General features: G+C 41.1%; 1 protein-coding gene across 2 annotated transcripts in view; it reads right to left on the reverse strand.

The window, feature by feature from the left end:
- Positions 1 to 19,274, reverse strand: part of vps13a (vacuolar protein sorting 13 homolog A) — a 238,157-nt gene that overhangs the window by 182,710 nt on the left and 36,173 nt on the right. For both annotated transcript variants that reach the window (XM_060931353.1, XM_060931352.1), the window contains exons 5-11: positions 13,085 to 13,186; positions 12,885 to 12,994; positions 12,723 to 12,782; positions 12,416 to 12,475; positions 1,729 to 1,809; positions 1,577 to 1,634; positions 1,348 to 1,475 (exon numbers count right to left, since the gene is read on the reverse strand). In XM_060931353.1, coding sequence (XP_060787336.1) covers positions 1,348 to 1,475; positions 1,577 to 1,634; positions 1,729 to 1,809; positions 12,416 to 12,475; positions 12,723 to 12,782; positions 12,885 to 12,994; positions 13,085 to 13,186 — 599 coding nt within the window. The remainder of the gene's footprint in view (positions 1 to 1,347; positions 1,476 to 1,576; positions 1,635 to 1,728; positions 1,810 to 12,415; positions 12,476 to 12,722; positions 12,783 to 12,884; positions 12,995 to 13,084; positions 13,187 to 19,274) is intronic.

The raw sequence follows: 19,274 nt of genomic DNA on the forward strand, positions 1-19,274 counted from the left end.
TTGGCACTTCACCAGTTCACATTTATGAATGTGCACAGTACTATGAATGTGTGTAGGTTTCATCCAGTCTGATCCTTGAATCAAGTATCAATCCTGAAACGCCCTGGCCCATAAATTCACATCCAAGAAGAAATAACAATGACTGTTATGACAAAATAATCGTTATGGTATCATGAAGATATCTCATAAAATGGCTTCAGTTCTTAATGTTTAGGACTAATAATTACAGACTTATAATTGTAAATCTATACATGTGCTATTTAATGTACACTACCGATTATAGAGTGTGGATCCATTGGTTACTCGTTCACTCCGTATCATCCTATTCTGTTCACAAAACAACAAACACAATTACTAGGGGTTGGAGCACTTATTTTCATTAATATTAAAGTAAATTGGTGGTGTAAAATGAAAAATGGCATGTTAAAAGGTCATGCTGAGTTCAGTCATTTTTAAAAGGTCATGCTGAGTTTAGTCATTTTTTTGTCCGAACACACTGGCATTGCTAGTAGTAAAGACTGGCGCTAGAAACTCAAAGATGAATTTTTTTCCACCCTTAAACAAGCTTGAATAAATTCCCTACTTCACTGACGGTACAACAAAGGTCCAAGCATTACAACTGAGGCACTGAGAAGTGTTTAAGTCTACTCATTGTTTATAAGCAAGAGCTTTTATCGAGGCAGACCTTTTTGTCATGAAAGTCGCCGGAATGTTGAAGAAGTGTACTGAAACAGCTTGCCATTGTAGTTTTAGAAGATAGAGTTCTCAAATTTAATTTCCCTTTAATATTTTATCAAAGCTTAAAGATGCACTAAATATTAAGGAAATTGATGTCTAATTGTTGTCTTACATTATGTTCATGTATGTAGGGAGCCTACTAAGCTAATCTGTCAATCATGTCAACCATCAAATTCCATGTAATTTCCACATTAATGACCTTGTAATCTTGGTTAATTTTAATTTTAACAGTGTGACAATGGTGAATTTGCATTGCTTGTATGAGAGAACATATAATTTAACATTTTAATTGCATTTATATTACGTTTTATCCCTGAGATATTGAAAAATCTCCAATCGGCGGCCATTTTGGACGCCATCTTGAATTTCTCAGAGAGCACAAGGTGGATTCCCTTAGTTTGTTTGGATTTTAGTATGTTATTCCTAAGGGTATTCTGAACATATTCTGAAAAATTCAGCTTGTTACTAATTTGTTCCGGGTTGGACTCAATTTTGAGCTTGGGCTAAAAACTCTCATCCCTGAACGCGTTACTCCCAACACTGTTTATTCATACAAGCTTCATTCATCTAAACCGGACCAAATCCATCATTTCGGCAGCTTTTAGTCACCTGTGGTCTGCTGAGCTCCACAGCCACTTCAGGCAGATTGACGACCAGGTCCACCTTCGGCGAGGAGAAGTCCACGTCTGAGCGAGGGTTCATACGAAGCTTAGCGTTGGCCGATATTGGACGGAAAACTAGAAAAGCAAAACAGGAAGAAGACATGCCAAGCCTGATAAGTGCACCCAAACGCTCAAGAACAAAAAAAATTACACCAGAAGTGAAAGTAGTCACTCACTAAATTGATAATCATGAGGGAGAGTGTGCTGAACAGCCATGTTCTGCTGCAGACGCCGCTACAGAAACACAACCGAGACGGCGAATGAGGTTCAAGTTTCATTTTGTTCCTTGTGTAATTTTCCGTATCGGAAATCGTAAATGATCTCTTACCAGGGCTTCACTAGCAGAGTGAATGGAGTACAGCTCCGAGTTCACGTTCCAATATGCGAAGAGGTTATCCAAACGGACGAGCTACAATCAAGCAGAACACAATTAAAGACACAAGATCAACTGTGAGCTACTGCTCACTAACGCATCTCCTGCTCTCGCTTATATCAGAACGCAAGCAGTCGAAGGAATACGAGACTTATAATGAACGTTGACTTCAACAAATAATTAATCCTGAAATAATTAAGTAAAGAGCAGTGTCTCTCCCCAGGGATTTCAAATAGCATCTGTCATTTTGAAATAGCGTTTTGCTTCTTGAAATGGCGTCAAAATCCAGGCTATGGAGCACTTGCATGTGACGTCACATCCGATCCAGACTGTAAACAGACGCCACCTTGTCGGTCAAACGCCATATTTCCGCCTTCTGCTTCTACCTTTTCTTCTGGAAAACTCTACTATATACAATTCTACTACAACGTCAACTCCACTGAAAATCAATAAAACACAAGACGAGTGGAATCCTGTGTCCGAGTCCTTCCCTTTCAACTGTGGGAAACCCATGATGCTCACATACACTTGACAGTAGGCTGCCACGGGACCCTGACAGGCGTGCAAAATGGATTGCTGCTATCAGGTATACCATATATACAGTAATAGTGATAGACTACAAGCTCTCCCTACCTGTGCACGTTTATGTTTTTTGTGTGTATTTTTGCATATTGTTTGTCTGTACCGGACTTCAATATCCACTACAACCGTATGGACTTACTGGACATTGGTTTCCAGCAGAAAATGACGGTTTGTAGCGATTTCCATCGCATGCACAACATTCCGGACGAGATAGCGAGACCAGCGGGGTCTCAATACTTAAAGGAACAGTCCACCGTACTTCCATAATGAAATATGCTCTTATCTGAATTGAGACGAGCTGCTCCGTACCTGTCTGAGCTTTGCGTGACCTCCCAGTCAGTCAGACGCGCTGTCACTCCTGTTAGCAATGTAGCTAGGCTCAGTATGGCCAATGGTATTTTTTGGGGCTGTAGTTAGATGCGACCAAACTCTTCCGCGTTTTTCCTGTTTACATGACCAGTGATATGAAACAAGTTCAGTTACACAAATTGAAACGTAGCGATTTTCTATGCTATGGAAAGTCCGCACTATAATGACAGGCGTGCTAACACCTTCTGCGCGCTTCGGCAGCGCATTGATATCTGAGCTCCGTATCAATGCGCTGCCGAAGGTGTTAGTACGCCTGTCATTATAGTGCGGCCTTTCCATAGCATAAAAAATCGCTACGTTTCAATTTGTGTAACTGAACTTGTTTCATGTCACTGGTCATATAAACCTATGTAAACAGGAAAAACGCGGAAGAGTTTGGTCGCATCTAACTACAGCCCCAAAAAATACCGTTGGCCATGCTGAGCCTAGCTACATTGCTAACAGGAGTGACAGCGCGTCTGACTGACTGGGAGGTCGCGCAAAGCTCGGAGAGGTACGGAGCAGCTCGTCTCAATTCAGATAAGAGCATATTTCATTATGGAAGTACGGTGGACTGTTCCTTTAAGTGACTTACCCGTCCAACGAGGATTGTTATTTTCTTGTTTACAAGATGCCACATCTGAGGGCGGCTTACAAATCCTGAATTTCTGTAATTGAGTTTCCCTTGCTGTTCACCACTGAACAGCGAGGGAAAGTTAATGAGGTAATTATACACATCTGGGTATTCCGCTGGCAGTTCAATATCCACTGACACGGTCGTGAAAACTCCGTCCGGTAAGCCATAAGGGTCACTAATCTGTAGGTCGTTTATTTTAGACATATATCTAGTTATCTGTTCATTAGAAAAACGAGCCGTGTAGTCCGTCAGTTGAAATTGATCCATTTTGTACACGAGTGCAGCAGTATTCAGCGGTGATTTTTACCGACAAGATGGCGGCTGTTTACATTCCGGTCACGTGACTGCAAGAGGTCTATACAGGAAGTTGATGTGCGACAGACCTGAAAACGGTACACACGGTATCGAACCCCAAGCTGAAGCTCGGTACCAAGTATCAAGCAGTTGTGATTTGTAGTTGTTGAGAAAAGTGTTACGAAAATTTTGTAAACCCACGCTATAGGTTTCGCAAATATTCAGTCGGTAAACAGGAAGTCGATGTGCGACAGACCTGAAAACGGTACATATGGTATAGAACCCCAAGCTGAAGCTCGGTACCAAGTATCAAGCAGTTGTGATTTGTAGTTGTTGAGAAAAGTGTTACGAAAATTTTGTAAATCCACGCTATAGGTTTTGCAAATACATTCAGTCGGTAAACAGGAAGTCGATGTGCGACAGACCTGAAAAGGGTACACACGGTATCGAACCCCAAGCTGAAGTTTGGTACCAAGTGGCTATGATTTGTGGCTGCTGAGAAAAAGGGTGTTTCAGACGGATGGAGATATAGATGGGGGTATAATAATAATAATAATAATAATTAATAAATTTGATGACCTTAATTGTACCAGACACACTGCTGAATTCTCAAACCTGATTGGTCAGAAAGTAGTGATTACTTTCCGATTTTACTTTAGTCCCACCTGTGAGGCAAATCACATGTTTATATTAACGTGATCTAATACATTATAGCTTCTCTGGTTGCTGATCGTTTACAGAGACTTGTATGGCGGACATGCCACATCATCTAAACCCGACGACAAAAACAGCAGCAACTATTTATAATCACACGACACATTATGGTTCTAAGATTCCTTCCTCATGTCTCAACTCTCGGAGGTTTTTTATTTTTTTGGCCACCGTTTCCTCAGGCTTTCCCATTAGGGATAAATTCATGTTTCAAATTTACATTTTTCTATTAAACTGCTTTGCAACAACGTCTATTTTTTTTTTTTTAAAGATTTTTTTGGGGCTTTTTTCACCTTTATTGGATAGGACAGTGCAGAGACAGGAAATGAGTGGGAGAGAGAGACAGGGAGGGATTGGTAAATGACCTCGGGTCAGAATCGAACCCGGGTCCCCGGATTTATGGTATGGCGCCTTATCCACCTGAGCCACGACACCCCCAACAACATCTATTGGTTAAAGCGTTTTAAAATTGACGCCTTCAGAATAGGGCTGGGTATCACAGTCAACTTCCTAGATAGATTCGATTTCGATTCTTAGGGTTTTAAATTGATTAATCACGATTCGATTCAATCTGAATCAATTCAATCTGCTCTTAAATAATGAAAATATCTCCATACAATACATTGCAAAATACATGTCATTATTTTGTAAATTTGACAGTTCACACGTAACTGAGCTCTGCTTGGCATATCTTGCAAACTACCTTGGTTTTATCAAGCTCTTCGTCCTTTGTCATTTTAAATTTGAAATGATGCCACATGTCAGATTTCGTTTGAGACGGCTTGCCGAGCTAGTCTGGCTAACGCAACTTCAAAGCTCTGCGAGCATTGGTCTGGCATAGATATTAAGCCCAACCGTTTCCCAAAGCGCGTGGTTGACCCGCCTCCCTGAAATGCCTCAGTTTGCTACTGGTCGAAGCCAGAAAAGGCTGTGACGAAGCTTAAACCAATCACATCACTCTTTCCTCTGACGTATGTGACGCAACGGAAACTGCTTGAGTAACAGGAAGAAGATAAATACCTCCAGGGCTGCTCTTTGCTCCGTTTTCAATGAGAACTTCCCGTTGAATGCTTTCAATACAGCATCTACCGCTGTGTCAAAGGCTTGCCGCTGCTCCATGTTCGTAATGTTTCTAGTGAATGAAGCGCTTCCGGCATAGATTCTGTAAACAATCTATGCCTTCCGGTCGCAGTTCTACTACGTCACTGCCTTGAACACGCCTCTACCCAGGGCCGTTGGAGATGCTCAAAGTTGATTGGCTCCCGATTTTTTGGGAGCTTGGAAGAGCTGGAGATAGCTTGCCTTGCCAGACTAAGTTCGCAACAGCCCCCCGTGTTGCGTCACACTTAGGATGGGCGGGCCCAGGCTATTGCCGAGCGGTGTTTTCCCTGCCTCAGCCATGGCTCTGGCCTCAGCCATTTTGTGTGCGTGCTTGAACGTCACGACGTACGAGACGGCTGAGGGAGGAAAATCACACAACACACGAGATTGTGTTGTGGAAAAAAAAAAACTCGATCTCATGCCCTGTGAATCGATAGTGCGAAATTTAAATGAAATCGATCCAAAATCGATTAAATCGATTTTTTTACCCAGCCCTACTTCAGAACTAAAATGACGTGTTAAGATATGCTAGGCAACAAAGAGAATTGCTCAAATGGTGAAGATTTCTGTAAGGAGACATTTATTTAATATTAATGGAAGGAGTCTCTAGTTATCGGAAAAATAATCACTTTTGGAGTGGTACCAATAACTCTATACACTCACTGTTGACTGTTTTCCTATAAACGCATGCTCATACGTAACTTAAAAAGCATCAAGTTGTTAGAATGTGCGTCTCATACACTGAGCAGCACTATGTAAAAGGTTCATCAGAGTGAAGCCATTTAGCCGCCATCTTACCACTCACATCGCGGAGCAGAACAGTCATTTAGGCTACTGGAAGCTACATAAAAGGTTGTGGATGGACATTTTTACCTGCGAGTCTTGATAGCGTGTGATCATTTTTACACGCCTGTACGCAGTGCCATTTGCGTGGACCCCCATAGCATTTTATAATGGTTTGCAAGAGCGAAAGAAGAAAAAAAAAAAAGTAACAGAAAATCTCTCATCATGTCCGTTTTTGTTGAAAAGCTGACCGTGTCAAATTTGATGGAAACGTCCCAGACGAGATCAAAGACATGTTCGATATTGAATGCGAGAGCTCAAGCTCAGCAGCTCAAATTCAAAAAGAAAAATGAACCGAGTAACCTGGCCTCAGCAGCGAGGGATGGAAATAAAGAGAGATGTGTTATTGTAAGAGTTTGATCAGTAGTTATTTTCATTTACCCAAGGCTCAGCACAATTTACAATGTTACACCCACTTGCACAAATTGGTAAAATGGGCATGATTGTTTTAACCAGGGCTTTGAACCGGAATTTTTTTCCTATTGGTTCGTTCCAAACAGAAACGGAATTTTAACGTTTCCGGTTTTGGGTTCCACCATTAAATAGACGTTCCCGAACCGGTTAGAACAAAAAAATTTCGTTCCCGGTACGGTTAATTACGTTCCCTGTCAGCTGTTTAACAAATGGCTATAAAATTATGTCTCTGTCTCATCCAGCTTAAGCCAAATTCTATTACAACCTTCATTAAATAAGACAAGAAATAATTCAAAACAATTATTTCAAATGTTGGCGATTTGGATTCTCAGTATGTCTTCCCATCTACACAAACAGAAAAAGTGCCAAAAATGAAAGCTAATTCATTTAGTGTGTTACCAAAGGCTAGTCAGGCCCTATGCATTGATAGGCTAACAGAGGTTAACGTCATTTAATGTTCGCGAGCCTCTCATTAACGTGGACAAATATATTGATATCGTGTTTGAAATTGACGTTTCTGAATAACGATAGACTGCAATATTTACCTCTTATTTAAGATGTGGAGATATGATGGTAGTCCACCCTCCCGCTCTCTCCATTCAGTCAGCGAACGTCACACAGGAAGTGAACCCCAGCGGGTCATAGAAACTTGCGCAGGAGAAGAATGACTTTATTTGTAGGCTAGGGAAACTTTGAGGAACGAAATAAAAACCGGTATTAACCGGTTACCATTATTTTTAATAAGCGTTTCTGTTCCGGAACATAAAAAATAATAAAGTTTCTGGTTTCGTTTCCGTTCCATGTGAAATAGAAAAAAGTTCCCGGTTTTCATTTTCGTTCCTTGAACCGGTTCAAAGCCCTGGTTTTAACTGCATGATTTTAGTTTAAATTGGAGTGCATGTACACTACCGTTCAAAAGTTTGGGGTCACCCAGACAATTTTGTGTTTTCCATGAAAAGTCACACTTTTATTTACCACCATAAGTTGTAAAATGAATAGAAAATATAGTCAAGACATTTTTCTGGCCATTTTGAGCATTTAATCGACCCCACAAATGTGATGCTCCAGAAACTCAATCTGCTCAAAGGAAGGTCAGTTTTATAGCTTCTCTAAAGAGCTCAACTGTTTTCAGCTGTGCTAACATGATTGTACAAGGGTTTTCTAATCATCCATTAGCCTTCTGAGGCAATGAGCAAACACATTGTACCATTAGAACACTGGAGTGAGAGTTGCTGGAAATGGGCCTCTATACACCTATGGAGATATTGCACCAAAAACCAGACATTTGCAGCTAGAATAGTCATTTACCACATTAGCAATGTATAGAGTGGATTTCTGATTAGTTTAAAGTGATCTTCATTGAAAAGAACAGTGCTTTTCTTACAAAAATAAGAATTTCAAAGTGACCCCAAACTTTTGAACGGTAGTGTATATTGACAAGTCCTTTTAAATCAGGGCTGGTCATATATCCTGGTCAACGGCTTATTACCCGGACGGCGTCCGATTAAGCAAAACTGAAAATCTACGTAAAAATAATTATAGTAGGAAAAGAGCCATTCAAAAAAAAAAAAAAAGATCAGAGGCTGAACTGGAAAAGGGGAAAAAACCCAATTACAATGAAGGGGAGCGATATAAAGATATGTAAGGAATGGGGGTAAAGTTGAGAAAATAAGGACATAATGAAAGGGTTTTTAAAATAGAGCATCAGGAGATACTTTTCTTGGGGCAAATTTGATCAGATACGACGGTGTGGCGGGCGGCACGGTGGTGTAGTGGTTAGCGCTGTCGCCTCACAGCAAGGTGGTCCTGGGTTCGAGCCCCGGGGCCGGCGAGGGCCTTTCTGTGCGGAGTTTGCATGTTCTCCCCGTGTCCGTGTGGGTTTCCTCCGGGTGCTCCGGTTTCCTCCACAGTCCAAAGACATGCAGGTTAGGTTAACTGGTGACTCTATATTGACCGCAGGTGTGAATGTGAGTGTGAATGGTTGTCTGTGTCTATGTGTCAGCCCTGTGATGACCTGGCGACTTGTCCAGGGTGTACCCCGCCTTTCGCCCGTAGTCAGCTGGGATAGGCTCCAGCTTGCCTGCGACCCTGTAGAAGGATAAAGCGGCTAGAGATAATGAGATGCGATAAAACCAAACCACAATCACTCATGATTTTCTCACGAGTGATGCTCATAACTCACCACATTCACACAAAGTAAAGACTTCTCTGGTAATTTGTATACAATCCACTTTCAAACAGTGAATATTATTTTCTTAACTTGACTACACAAATGCAGATTACATACCATCAATATTTATAGATAACATACTGGAACACTCAATTAGCAAATACTCAAATAGTTGTACTGGAACATGTCTATTTCCTTTTTATTCCCATGATTCAGGTCAAGTCACTTTGATTACTTAATTTTTATCAACTTCCTTTCACTTTTAATCTCATCAATATCAAGTCAGATTACTTATTCAGTTCTGACTGATTTACTTCAGAAGATGACTGTTTCAGTTCCAACAGTGTTTCGTTTCTTTTTGCGAATATAGAGGGCTACTGCATGACGTCACCGCGCCGCGAGATTTTATTAGGCGCCATATTGGAAGACCAAGTACATGCACTCACAATATAAAACAAAGTACGAGCGAGAGTAAAGTGACACGATGGATGATAATTCTGGTTATGTGAGTACATTACCAGCTGCAGAAAGGGCACGGTATGTGGAGAAACTGGCTGTGATTGATGGGTTTGACCCATATGATAAGACTCGGGGCAAGGGAGAATGGAAACATAAGGAGGACCGGACACCAATTCTGCCATCTGTTTGCTACCCAGACATTGTAAACTATTTGTTGTTTACACCCAGTGCCTACACTGCTGATGACTTGAAGGCCTACAAAGGGCTACAGGCTTACAATCATGTTGTTAGTGGCTTGGTTCGTGATATTACAGCTGTTATTAAGAATAACCTACACATAGTTATGGCCAAGGTAATCTTGTTGATATTTATCTTTTAATAATATATCTTTTCAGTTGAAAAATTAATACTTTTTGTTACTATTAAGGTATCCATAATTTACGTTAATTTATCCAAATTATACATAAACTCAACAAAAATAAAAAAACTTTACACTCGTTTCAAAGTCAATAATTTGAACATTTTGGAAAATAGGTTTGAAATAACGATTGTATTCAATTATCTTGTCATTAAAGATGCTATAGCATACAGATCATGTTGGTCATGGAATCGGTTCCACCGGAAATGCGACGACAATGTCCATGATCAAAAACTGTGAGTCACAACTTAATGAAATCATGTCAATATCGGGTGTGTCCTCCATGGGCGTTCACAACTGCGATACAACGTCTCCTCATGGATTGGATGATGCGTCTGAACACAGCTTGGGGAATGCGCCGCCATATTTGTACCAACATGGCACCAAGCTCCTAAAAGTTCTGTGGAGGGTTCCAGTGGTTCCTGGGGTGCCAGTTTGATGGAGACGTGTCTGGAGATTATGGATGGCCTGTCGACTGCATCCCATAACCCTCGCAACGTCAGTGACGGATGTTCCCGTATTCAGCATGCCAATGGCACGTTCACGCTGAATGTTTGACAGTCGTGGCATTGCAAATTAACGAATAATTAACCATAAAACCTTGTTTTTCTGAGATGACACTCTACTCTGCTACCGTGAGATCAATTGCACGTGTATCAATAGGTCACGTCACTTGTGTCACGTGGAAACGTGATTTTAGCGTGCAGTGCTCTCGCACGTGCTACGTAGGCCCGACCAGTAGAATGAATGTGTGACGTAATGCCCTTGACAATGCATTTAACCATAATCACAACAAGAACTCTTTCAAGAAAAGTTTCTAAACACTATTTGAAAAATAATGAGTGTCAAGTTTTTATTTTTGCTGAGTATATGTATTTATGATATATGCCTACACAACAACTATGCTTTATTTATATAATAGGAGGGACAGCAAGCCCCAAACCATCCTTTATTATTATTATTATTATTAAATTGTAGAAGTCCGGGAGGCTTGCTCCTCATCCAGTTATCAACTCGGGGCCAATTTAGCATGTTTTAAATCTGAATTTCTTGCGTTTGCTTACCTCAAAGTGTCCGCAGATCATGCACAGACTTATCCATTATATCCACAGTTTTTTGCCAAGTCTCACACAGGTTTCTTTCAAGTCTACTGTTGGGCCAATAAATCATAAATAAAACAGCTCAGATTTGTTTGTTTAAGTCGTTTGCCACTCCACTTTATTCTGGTGGGTTCACATACCGCTGTCGTTATTATCCCCTTATCACGAGTTTGTTGGTCTTCCAAAATGGCGCAGGGTCTGTTTACTTCCGGTTTCGGGTGACGTCAGTGAAATCCCTCTATGGAGCACTTGCATGTGACGTCACAGCCGATCCAGATTGTGACAGACGCCATCGTGTCAGTCAAACGCCATATTTCGCCTTCTACTTCTGCTTTTACTTCTACCTTTTCTTCTGGAAAACCCTACTATATACAATTCTACTACAACGGCTGCGGCTACAAGCTCTCCCTACCTGTGCATGGTTTATGTTTTTTTGTGTGTATTTTTGCGTGTTGTTCGTCTGTACCGGACTTCAATATCCACTACAACCGCATGGACTTACTGGACATTGGTTTCCAGCACAAAATGACGGTTTGTAGCGATTTCCATCGCATGCACAACATTCCGGACGAGACAGCGAGACCAGCGGGGTCTCCGTGGATTGTTATCGGAAGCAAAGCGAAGGAGGCGGCGCTGGGAGCGGAAGCAAAAGCGAGGCTGCAGGCAGAGCCGGCCTGTTGACTAAGCTCAGAAAACAGCCACTCAAATCTCCACTGCTAAGCCTCTACCTCTCCAACGCCAGATCCATGGTAAACAAGACGGACAATTTGGAATTACAGCTGGAATTACCTTATTCTATTCTATAATCGGCTGGTCAGTGCTATACTCAATACTTAAGTGACTTACCCGTCCAATGAGGATTATTTTTTTCTTGTTTACAAGATGCCACATCTGAGTCGCTGACAAATCCTGAATTTCTGTAAAGATAACTGTGCAGAGATTTATAAGCACGCAGTGCTTCACCACTGAACAGCGAGGGAAAGTTAATGAGGTAATTATACACGTCTGGGTATTCCGCTGGCAGTTCAACATCCACTGATGCGGTCGTGAAAACTCGGTCCGGTAAGCCATAAGGGTCACTAATCTGTAGATCGTTTATTTTAGACATGTATCTAGTTATCTGTTCATTAGAAAAATGAGCCGTGTAGTCTGTCGGTTGAAATTTATCCATTCTGTACGAGTGCAGCAGTATTCAGCTGTGTTTTTTACCGACAAGATGGCGGCTGTGTACTTTCCGGTCACGTGACTGCAAGATCTCTATATCGTGAAATGTTCATTGCATATTCGGAACATGGTGTTTTGGGTGGATGACAACCCTGGTCGAAGCAAACTTTGACCATAAATACAGTCAAAATATTGAATTATCAAGCGATAATTGGCCTCAAATGTACCGAACACCAGCAAAATATCGTGAACCCTTATAGATTCACGCGTTTCGAACCGCATCCATGCTAAAATCGTATGAATCCCATATAAACTGAATAGACGGTCGTAGCCTCGTAGTGCTACTGTCAAAAACGTAGTGACTACGCACGAATCGTAGTGATTGGCATCTCTGGGTTTACCTTGAAAAACAGCTTGGCTTGCTCATCTAACAGGCAGGGTTTCCAGTTTGAGTCTGCTGTCTGCAAATGGAAAACAACCAGACTTTATGAAAATAAACTTCCACCTACTGCAAATAAGCAATCGTCACTTAAAATTTACCTAATCAAATTATCCCTGTTTTAATCCATTGATTTCATTTACAACATGCTGCCATTTGTTACGTACATATGGCCAAGTATTTTATTTTATATCAATTTTTTAATACTGAACTGTTCATCACTTACAACAGGGCTGGAGGGAAAACAACAACAACAAAAAAAGGGGTACCTGAAGACTGAGGTTGTGTAGAGACACTCCAAACGCGAGAGGTGAATTTGGATTGGTGACCTGTGTTTTAAAAAAACAAAAACAAACAAACCTTGTTGACCTTGCTGAAGCTAAGCATGAATCAGGAAATAAACAAACTGATCAGTCAAACTGAGTACTTACACTATCTTCATAGCGAATGTGAATATTGGAAATTTTCACTTGCAGGTTTTTAATCACCTGCGTGACCAGTTTCTCCACAAAGGTGTCCTGCTTTTCACTCTTTGGATTTTCTGCACAAAGAAAAAATGTTTCAAACACAAGTCATTGTGTAGAATTTTTTTTTTTTTTAAAGTCTGTAGAGTCATAGTACTTATCCTAACCTTGCTCTGCCGCTTTCAGTTTGGTTTCCTCGATCCTCTGAAGCTCCCTCTGCCGAGCCTCCTGCAGCTGCTTCTCCTCCTTTTCTGCATCATACTTTATACCTGATGTGCACACACACCATTTTTCAAAATGTCAAATCCCTGGATTTAAATTCAAACAGGATACCTCCAGTAGAACTGAAACGCTTTAAAGTGCACATCACGGGTAAATTCAGGAGCAAGATCAATGCAATTCTCCTATTTTATATTAAACTTTTGGTCAAATATCTGTAACATTCTGCACTGTCTGCAATTTTTTTTTTTCCCTTGCGCAATACCAGAAAAATTCAGTTGAAATCAAGCCGTTTGAGGCGAATTGGTCCGCCTCTGAAAAAACTTGGCATTTGGATTTCCCGGGAAACATTGATTTTCATGACGTCGCGTGTGGGACGCCTCCTTCTGAATCCTACGTCAGCGCTGGTTTGTTTATGAGAAAACGACCTGCAAATTTCTTCGTTATCGTGTAATTATTAAAATGGTTAACAGATGTATCGTAGGAGGGTGTAGCAACACCAATCTTGATGGGATTAGTACTCATCGTCTCCCAAAAGACCGGACAATGAGAGAGAAATGGGAGCGCTTGGTGTACACAGGCTGTGCACTGAAACCATGCAAAGCTCGCGCAGCCTGCTGGCGCTTCCGCAGGTAACGTCACGAATCTGGCTCCAGACTCGCTTGTGATTTTTCAGACGCGTTTTATTTTTTTCTGCTGTAGACAGATGGCCTTGTGCAAAATTACCCTTCTGGAAGAGTGTGTAAAGGGACATACTTTCATATAAAAAAAAAAAAAAAAAAAAACCCACTAAACTGGTCCAGAATACGCACTTGAAGCCGATCAGGCTCGTTTCGGGTCATTATCGTTGTTTGACTCTACAATTATATTCTTTTCAAATGTGTACAGTATAGACCCCTTCGCAGTAAACGTCATTCATATGTAAGAGGAAATTGCGCGCGCAGCCTGGACTCAAAAAAGACTCAGCGATGCCTAGTTGTTGTGTTGTCGGGTGTCGGAATCGTAGCAGTGATGGGGTTAAAATGTACAGAATTCCAGCAGGATCTCACCCATTCCAAAAAAATTGCCGACGTCTATGGCTACAAGCCATCAAACGTGTAGACTGGGATGAAAGCACCATCAAAAATGCACGGGTTTGCAGCGCCCACTTCATCACAGGTAAGATCAGGCTATTTATTAAATCTTTCTTTTTTATTCTTTCTAGTCGTCATTTATTGATGTAGCAAAACACTTTGGTAACGTCTGTCTGATTAGCTGGTCATAGTTACACAATGTAATGAATATTGTTAGCATGTTAACTTAGCTTTGCATGCAATTTTGTTTGTAGGAGAGGTCTCGCTTGACTCAAGCAGTCCAGATTTTGTGCCATCGTTATTTGCGTATGCCGAAAATCACAATTTTAAAGCAAGGATGGAAAGGTAAAATTGTGTGCCCTCACTCTAAATGCCAACTTACAGTACGTTGACTGCTCTAACCTAGCTCCCGCCCTGTTCAGTTTCATTTCTGCTCTCTGCCTCTCGCTTTTTACGCAGCTCTGATTTCTCTTAGCTGCACTCTTTACACTATCATTCCTTTCATGCCATTACCTCCTGCAAATTGCTGTTTAGTGTTGGTATTTGCTGTTGTAGCTAAAGCCACATTGCCATCACATCACTGGCATAATTTGATTAAAACAAAATGAATATGAATGGCCCATTGTTAATCAAGTTGTACATGCCCGCACATAATCATATGCATCTAAAGACTTGTAGGCACGAAGTTTTTCGTGGGTGTACACTGAAGTCTTGTCAATAAGGTACGAGTATATATCTGGCCATTGTATACCAGGGAACTTACTAACATCGTCCGTCCACTCTTTAATTAAATACGGATCCGGTAGGCGATGTCCACTTGTTAGAGTTAACTTATTTATGTAGCATTCTCGATCTTGTAACGACAATTGTTTGGCATAATCTGACAGCTCATAATGCCGGTCTATGGGCAGCGCCATTGTTTCTGAGTCCAGGCTGCGCGCGCATCCTGGCAACGGTCGGTCTGTTTACAAACATGCGAAGGGGTCTATACATTACAATATTATTCACATTCAAAGATTTTGTTCTATACAATACTTACCATAGTAAGCAACTATGGAATATACCGTCATTTTTTTTATCATTACGATTACTCAAAGGTTTTTAACTGTATTTATAAATATTTAATACAGTTCTGGTTAAAATGTGTTGTCGATAAGATTTAATGCATTAAGCTGGGCATACACTGTGCGATTTTTGGCCTGATTTTCACTTGTGCGACTATTTTGGAGATCGGGCCGAGTTTTGGCTCAATCATGCGTCTCGGATCGTGTAGTATACATGGGGTAACGACAAGCGATTAACACCTCATGACCTCCTCCCGATCGATCTGATGAAAATCAAACCTGTTTGAAATCCTGAGCATCGCATCCGAGCATCAGATCCGAGCATCAGATCGTATAGTGTGAGAACAGGAATCGTAAGCTGCGTGCTGTTTACCCCTGCGATTCACTCGTACAGTGTGAGCAGCAGCTCAATACCGCGATTGGGGAAAAAAAAAAAATAAATAAAATAATAATAATAATAATAATAATAATAAATCGCACAGCGTATGCCCAGCTTTAGTGCAGAACAGATTATTTATTTGTATACATCATTATACATCACTATCACTAGCCCTGTTCACACGGCACATATTTGCATCGATGCTGCACCGATGTATTTTGTTGCGATATATCTTACACCGGTGTAAATTTTGTGGAGCGTTCACACGTCACAAACCTGCTTACTAGAGAGAAGCGTGTTAGCACCGGTGCAGCCCCACTTGCGGTCACACGGCAGTTTCTGCGACCGTGCAATAGTAGCAAAAACTTTATTACTATCATTTCCTTTGATAGTAATAAAGTTTTGATATCATTTCCTTTTATAACTATCATTTCCTATCATTATTACTATCATTTCCGATAGTAATAATGCGGAAATGAAATATGCGCATGCGTGAAAATGTACTTCCTTTTCCCGGTTGTCATGGCATCATCAAGCGCCGGGAAAACAACGTGGATGAAGACACCAGTGTTGCCAGATATTGCTGACTTTTTCCAGCCCAAAATATGTTCAAATCCACCAAAATGCACTTAAAACCGCCCAATCTGGCAACACTGGAAGACACGCAGTTCTGTTGTTGTTGATATTCGCCATTTTGGAAGCGCAAAATACCAGGATGCAAATTATGCAATGCCCGTATGTAATCAACTCTCCTCACGCGTAGCGAGTCTACCCCTGTAGCGTTCAGACGTCCCATTTTATATCGGTGCTGCCCCGCAAACTAGCATTTACTCCGGAGTAAATTTCTTAAACCACCTCCCGAGCAGGGTTAGATTTGCACCGGTTTAAGCAGCTTTCAGGGGCTACACCGGTATAACTTTGTACCGTGTGAACGCTGTACCGGGGCAGCCCCGGTGCTACACCGGAGTAAAAGTTGCCGTGTGAACACCCCTACTGCTACACATGGCAATTAGTCAGTGAAAACTTCAGAAATGTGAAGCCGTCAAATTAAATGTAATAATTTTTGCTGTTAAAATTACATTTAAAGTGGCATTTAGTAAAGTTACACAGGTGAGAATTTGGGGGGGGGGGACAAAAAAGAAATACCCCACCCACCACCATGACCAAAAGTTTGTGGACATCCAACCATCACGCCTATATGTGCTTGTTAAACCTCCACTCTTCTGAGAAAGCTTTCTACTACATTTTGGGGCGTAACTACAGGAATGTGTGTTTCCATTCAGCCACAAGAGCATTAGTGAGGCCAGGCACTAATGTTGGGTTGGGTGAGGAGGTCGAGTCAGCGTTTCTGGAGTTCAGTGGGGTGGGGGGGGGGGGTCAGGGCTTTGTGCAGGACACTAGAGTTCTTCCAGTCCAACCTTGGCAAACCACGTCTTCACAGAGCTCGCTTTGTGTACAGGGACATTATCATGCTGGAACAGGTCTGGGACACTAGAGCAGCGTTTCTCAACCTTTTTTCAGTCACGGCACCCTTCAGAAGTATGCAAATTCTCAAGGCACCCCCATATAAAATATACGCAGTCACGCTGACCCCGGCAGTGACGTTGCGACATGGGAAAGGGGGCCATGAGACGAATTTTGATGATGCATGAGGCGGCGATGATCTGCATTAGTGTAACTATCATTTTTTGGAATTTTAATTCATTTTATTTATTTCAATGTTAGAATTTTTGACGGCACCCCTAACGAAGCCAGACGGCACAGAAAGGCTGCACTAGAGACTTCCTGTACAATTATGTGCTTCCAAGTTTCTGGCAACACTTACGGGGAACACCACGAGTGTGATGGGCAGGTGTTTACGTACTTTTGTCCGTTTCAGGCGTTAAAATGCTCTTCAAAATAATGCACATGTACCGTAAGGAGAATAATTTATCCCCATTTCTTAAATGTACACACATCTATGTTTAAAATATATTAAATTTATTTACAACATCTTCCATAGATGTCAGCCCAACTGTGACTTCTATATTAGGGAGAAGAAAAAATAAATAAATAAATAAATACTGCATAAAAGAAATGGTCTCTAATCAGAGATGGATCATAACCACGTAACTAAAGGACTTGCTGTTCTCCAGACGTTTTTGGGGCTAAATTTCCATTTCCATGCCCATACTGCGGTGTGTCTCTAGCTAAAGATTTTCCTGTGGAAAGGCCAGCTGACTGAATTAAAAACCAGAGACTCGTGCATTTGTGATGTGTTGTGGGAGGAAGAAAAAAATATATATATATCCAAGCACACACTATTCAGGTTATGTTTACACAAGAAAGTGAACGAAGGAGATAAAGGCCAACATTTCTGATTGTTGTGGTGAGCTGCAATAATAAAACGTACAATCCGTAGAGGATATTACACACTTGCACAAAGATCGAGTGGTGAATATATTCACGAGTGAAAATATTTTCACCACTCCAAGAGAAACTTCAAATCTTCGCACCACTGTGTCATGTTCTTTATATTATATGGACACATCCGCAAAAAGTTTCTGTGCCCCATCCCCGGCACAATATTCCCTGCTGGCAACTATATCTATGCGAGAAGGCCATAACTCTGGTAAAATGCGACCAAATCGAACAAAATTGTAATATTACCGACATATAACAAAGAATCCTGCCACATTTCGTGAAATTCCTCCAAAAATTGCGAGAGGAGTTGATTTCAGAATGCGAGTACCCTTCCTGGGAATGACATCGCCATGACATAATCCCCCTTCGGGTCACTTTCAGCCAGCGGGGAATAAAAACCCATCCACAAGTCAATCAAAAGAATTTTAATTTTGAACTTGTCTGCTATTTTGACAACGCGCATCCAGTCAGCGGGAAAACACTGGCAGTGATGTCATCGGAGTGAAACATCAGAAAACATGTCACTCAGAACTGTGACGCATTTTGTACGAAAAGTGCGAGTTTTTCAACACAAGAAGATAAACTTCATATGTTCAATCTACTGTAACATGTGGTTTTCTTTTTATTGTATTAGACAAACAAAAAGTACCCAGATTTATCAAAAAACAATTCATCAATTTCCTCATGAGTGACGTGTACAGATTTATATCAGGGTCTGTCTCAGAAACTGGGTACTGTGGGGTCCCCCACTAAATATACTCACAGTCAAGAAATTATATGGTTTTGAATGGTGATGGTTTTAATTTGAAATAAAATGATGAAAGAAATACAGATAAAACTAAATCTCTGATGTGAATATTCAGAATTTGGCAAAAATTCCGCAAATTTGGCGGCTTGATCTGGGACATGATAAATGGTTGACTACATCGCATTCCCTTAAAAAGGTTGTAGTCCACTGAGAAGTCTACAGTTATCACTAATTGTATTTTAAGTCGTAACTTTATACACCTAAGGATTGGTGCGCTCACAGAATAATCATAACCGTAATAAAACATCATGCAAAATATCTGATCACCGTCGTAACTCCATTTTCCGCAGACCCAAAACCAATACGATCGTGTGTTTTGATCTAAACGGAAAGCCTCAGGGTCAAGGTCACGACCTCACCAAAAGTAGGAACTTAAAATCACTACACCATATAAACATTTAGTTATAAATC

The sequence above is a fragment of the Neoarius graeffei genome, chromosome 10 (genome assembly GCF_027579695.1).
Source record: "Neoarius graeffei isolate fNeoGra1 chromosome 10, fNeoGra1.pri, whole genome shotgun sequence".
Lineage (NCBI taxonomy): Eukaryota > Metazoa > Chordata > Actinopteri > Siluriformes > Ariidae > Neoarius > Neoarius graeffei.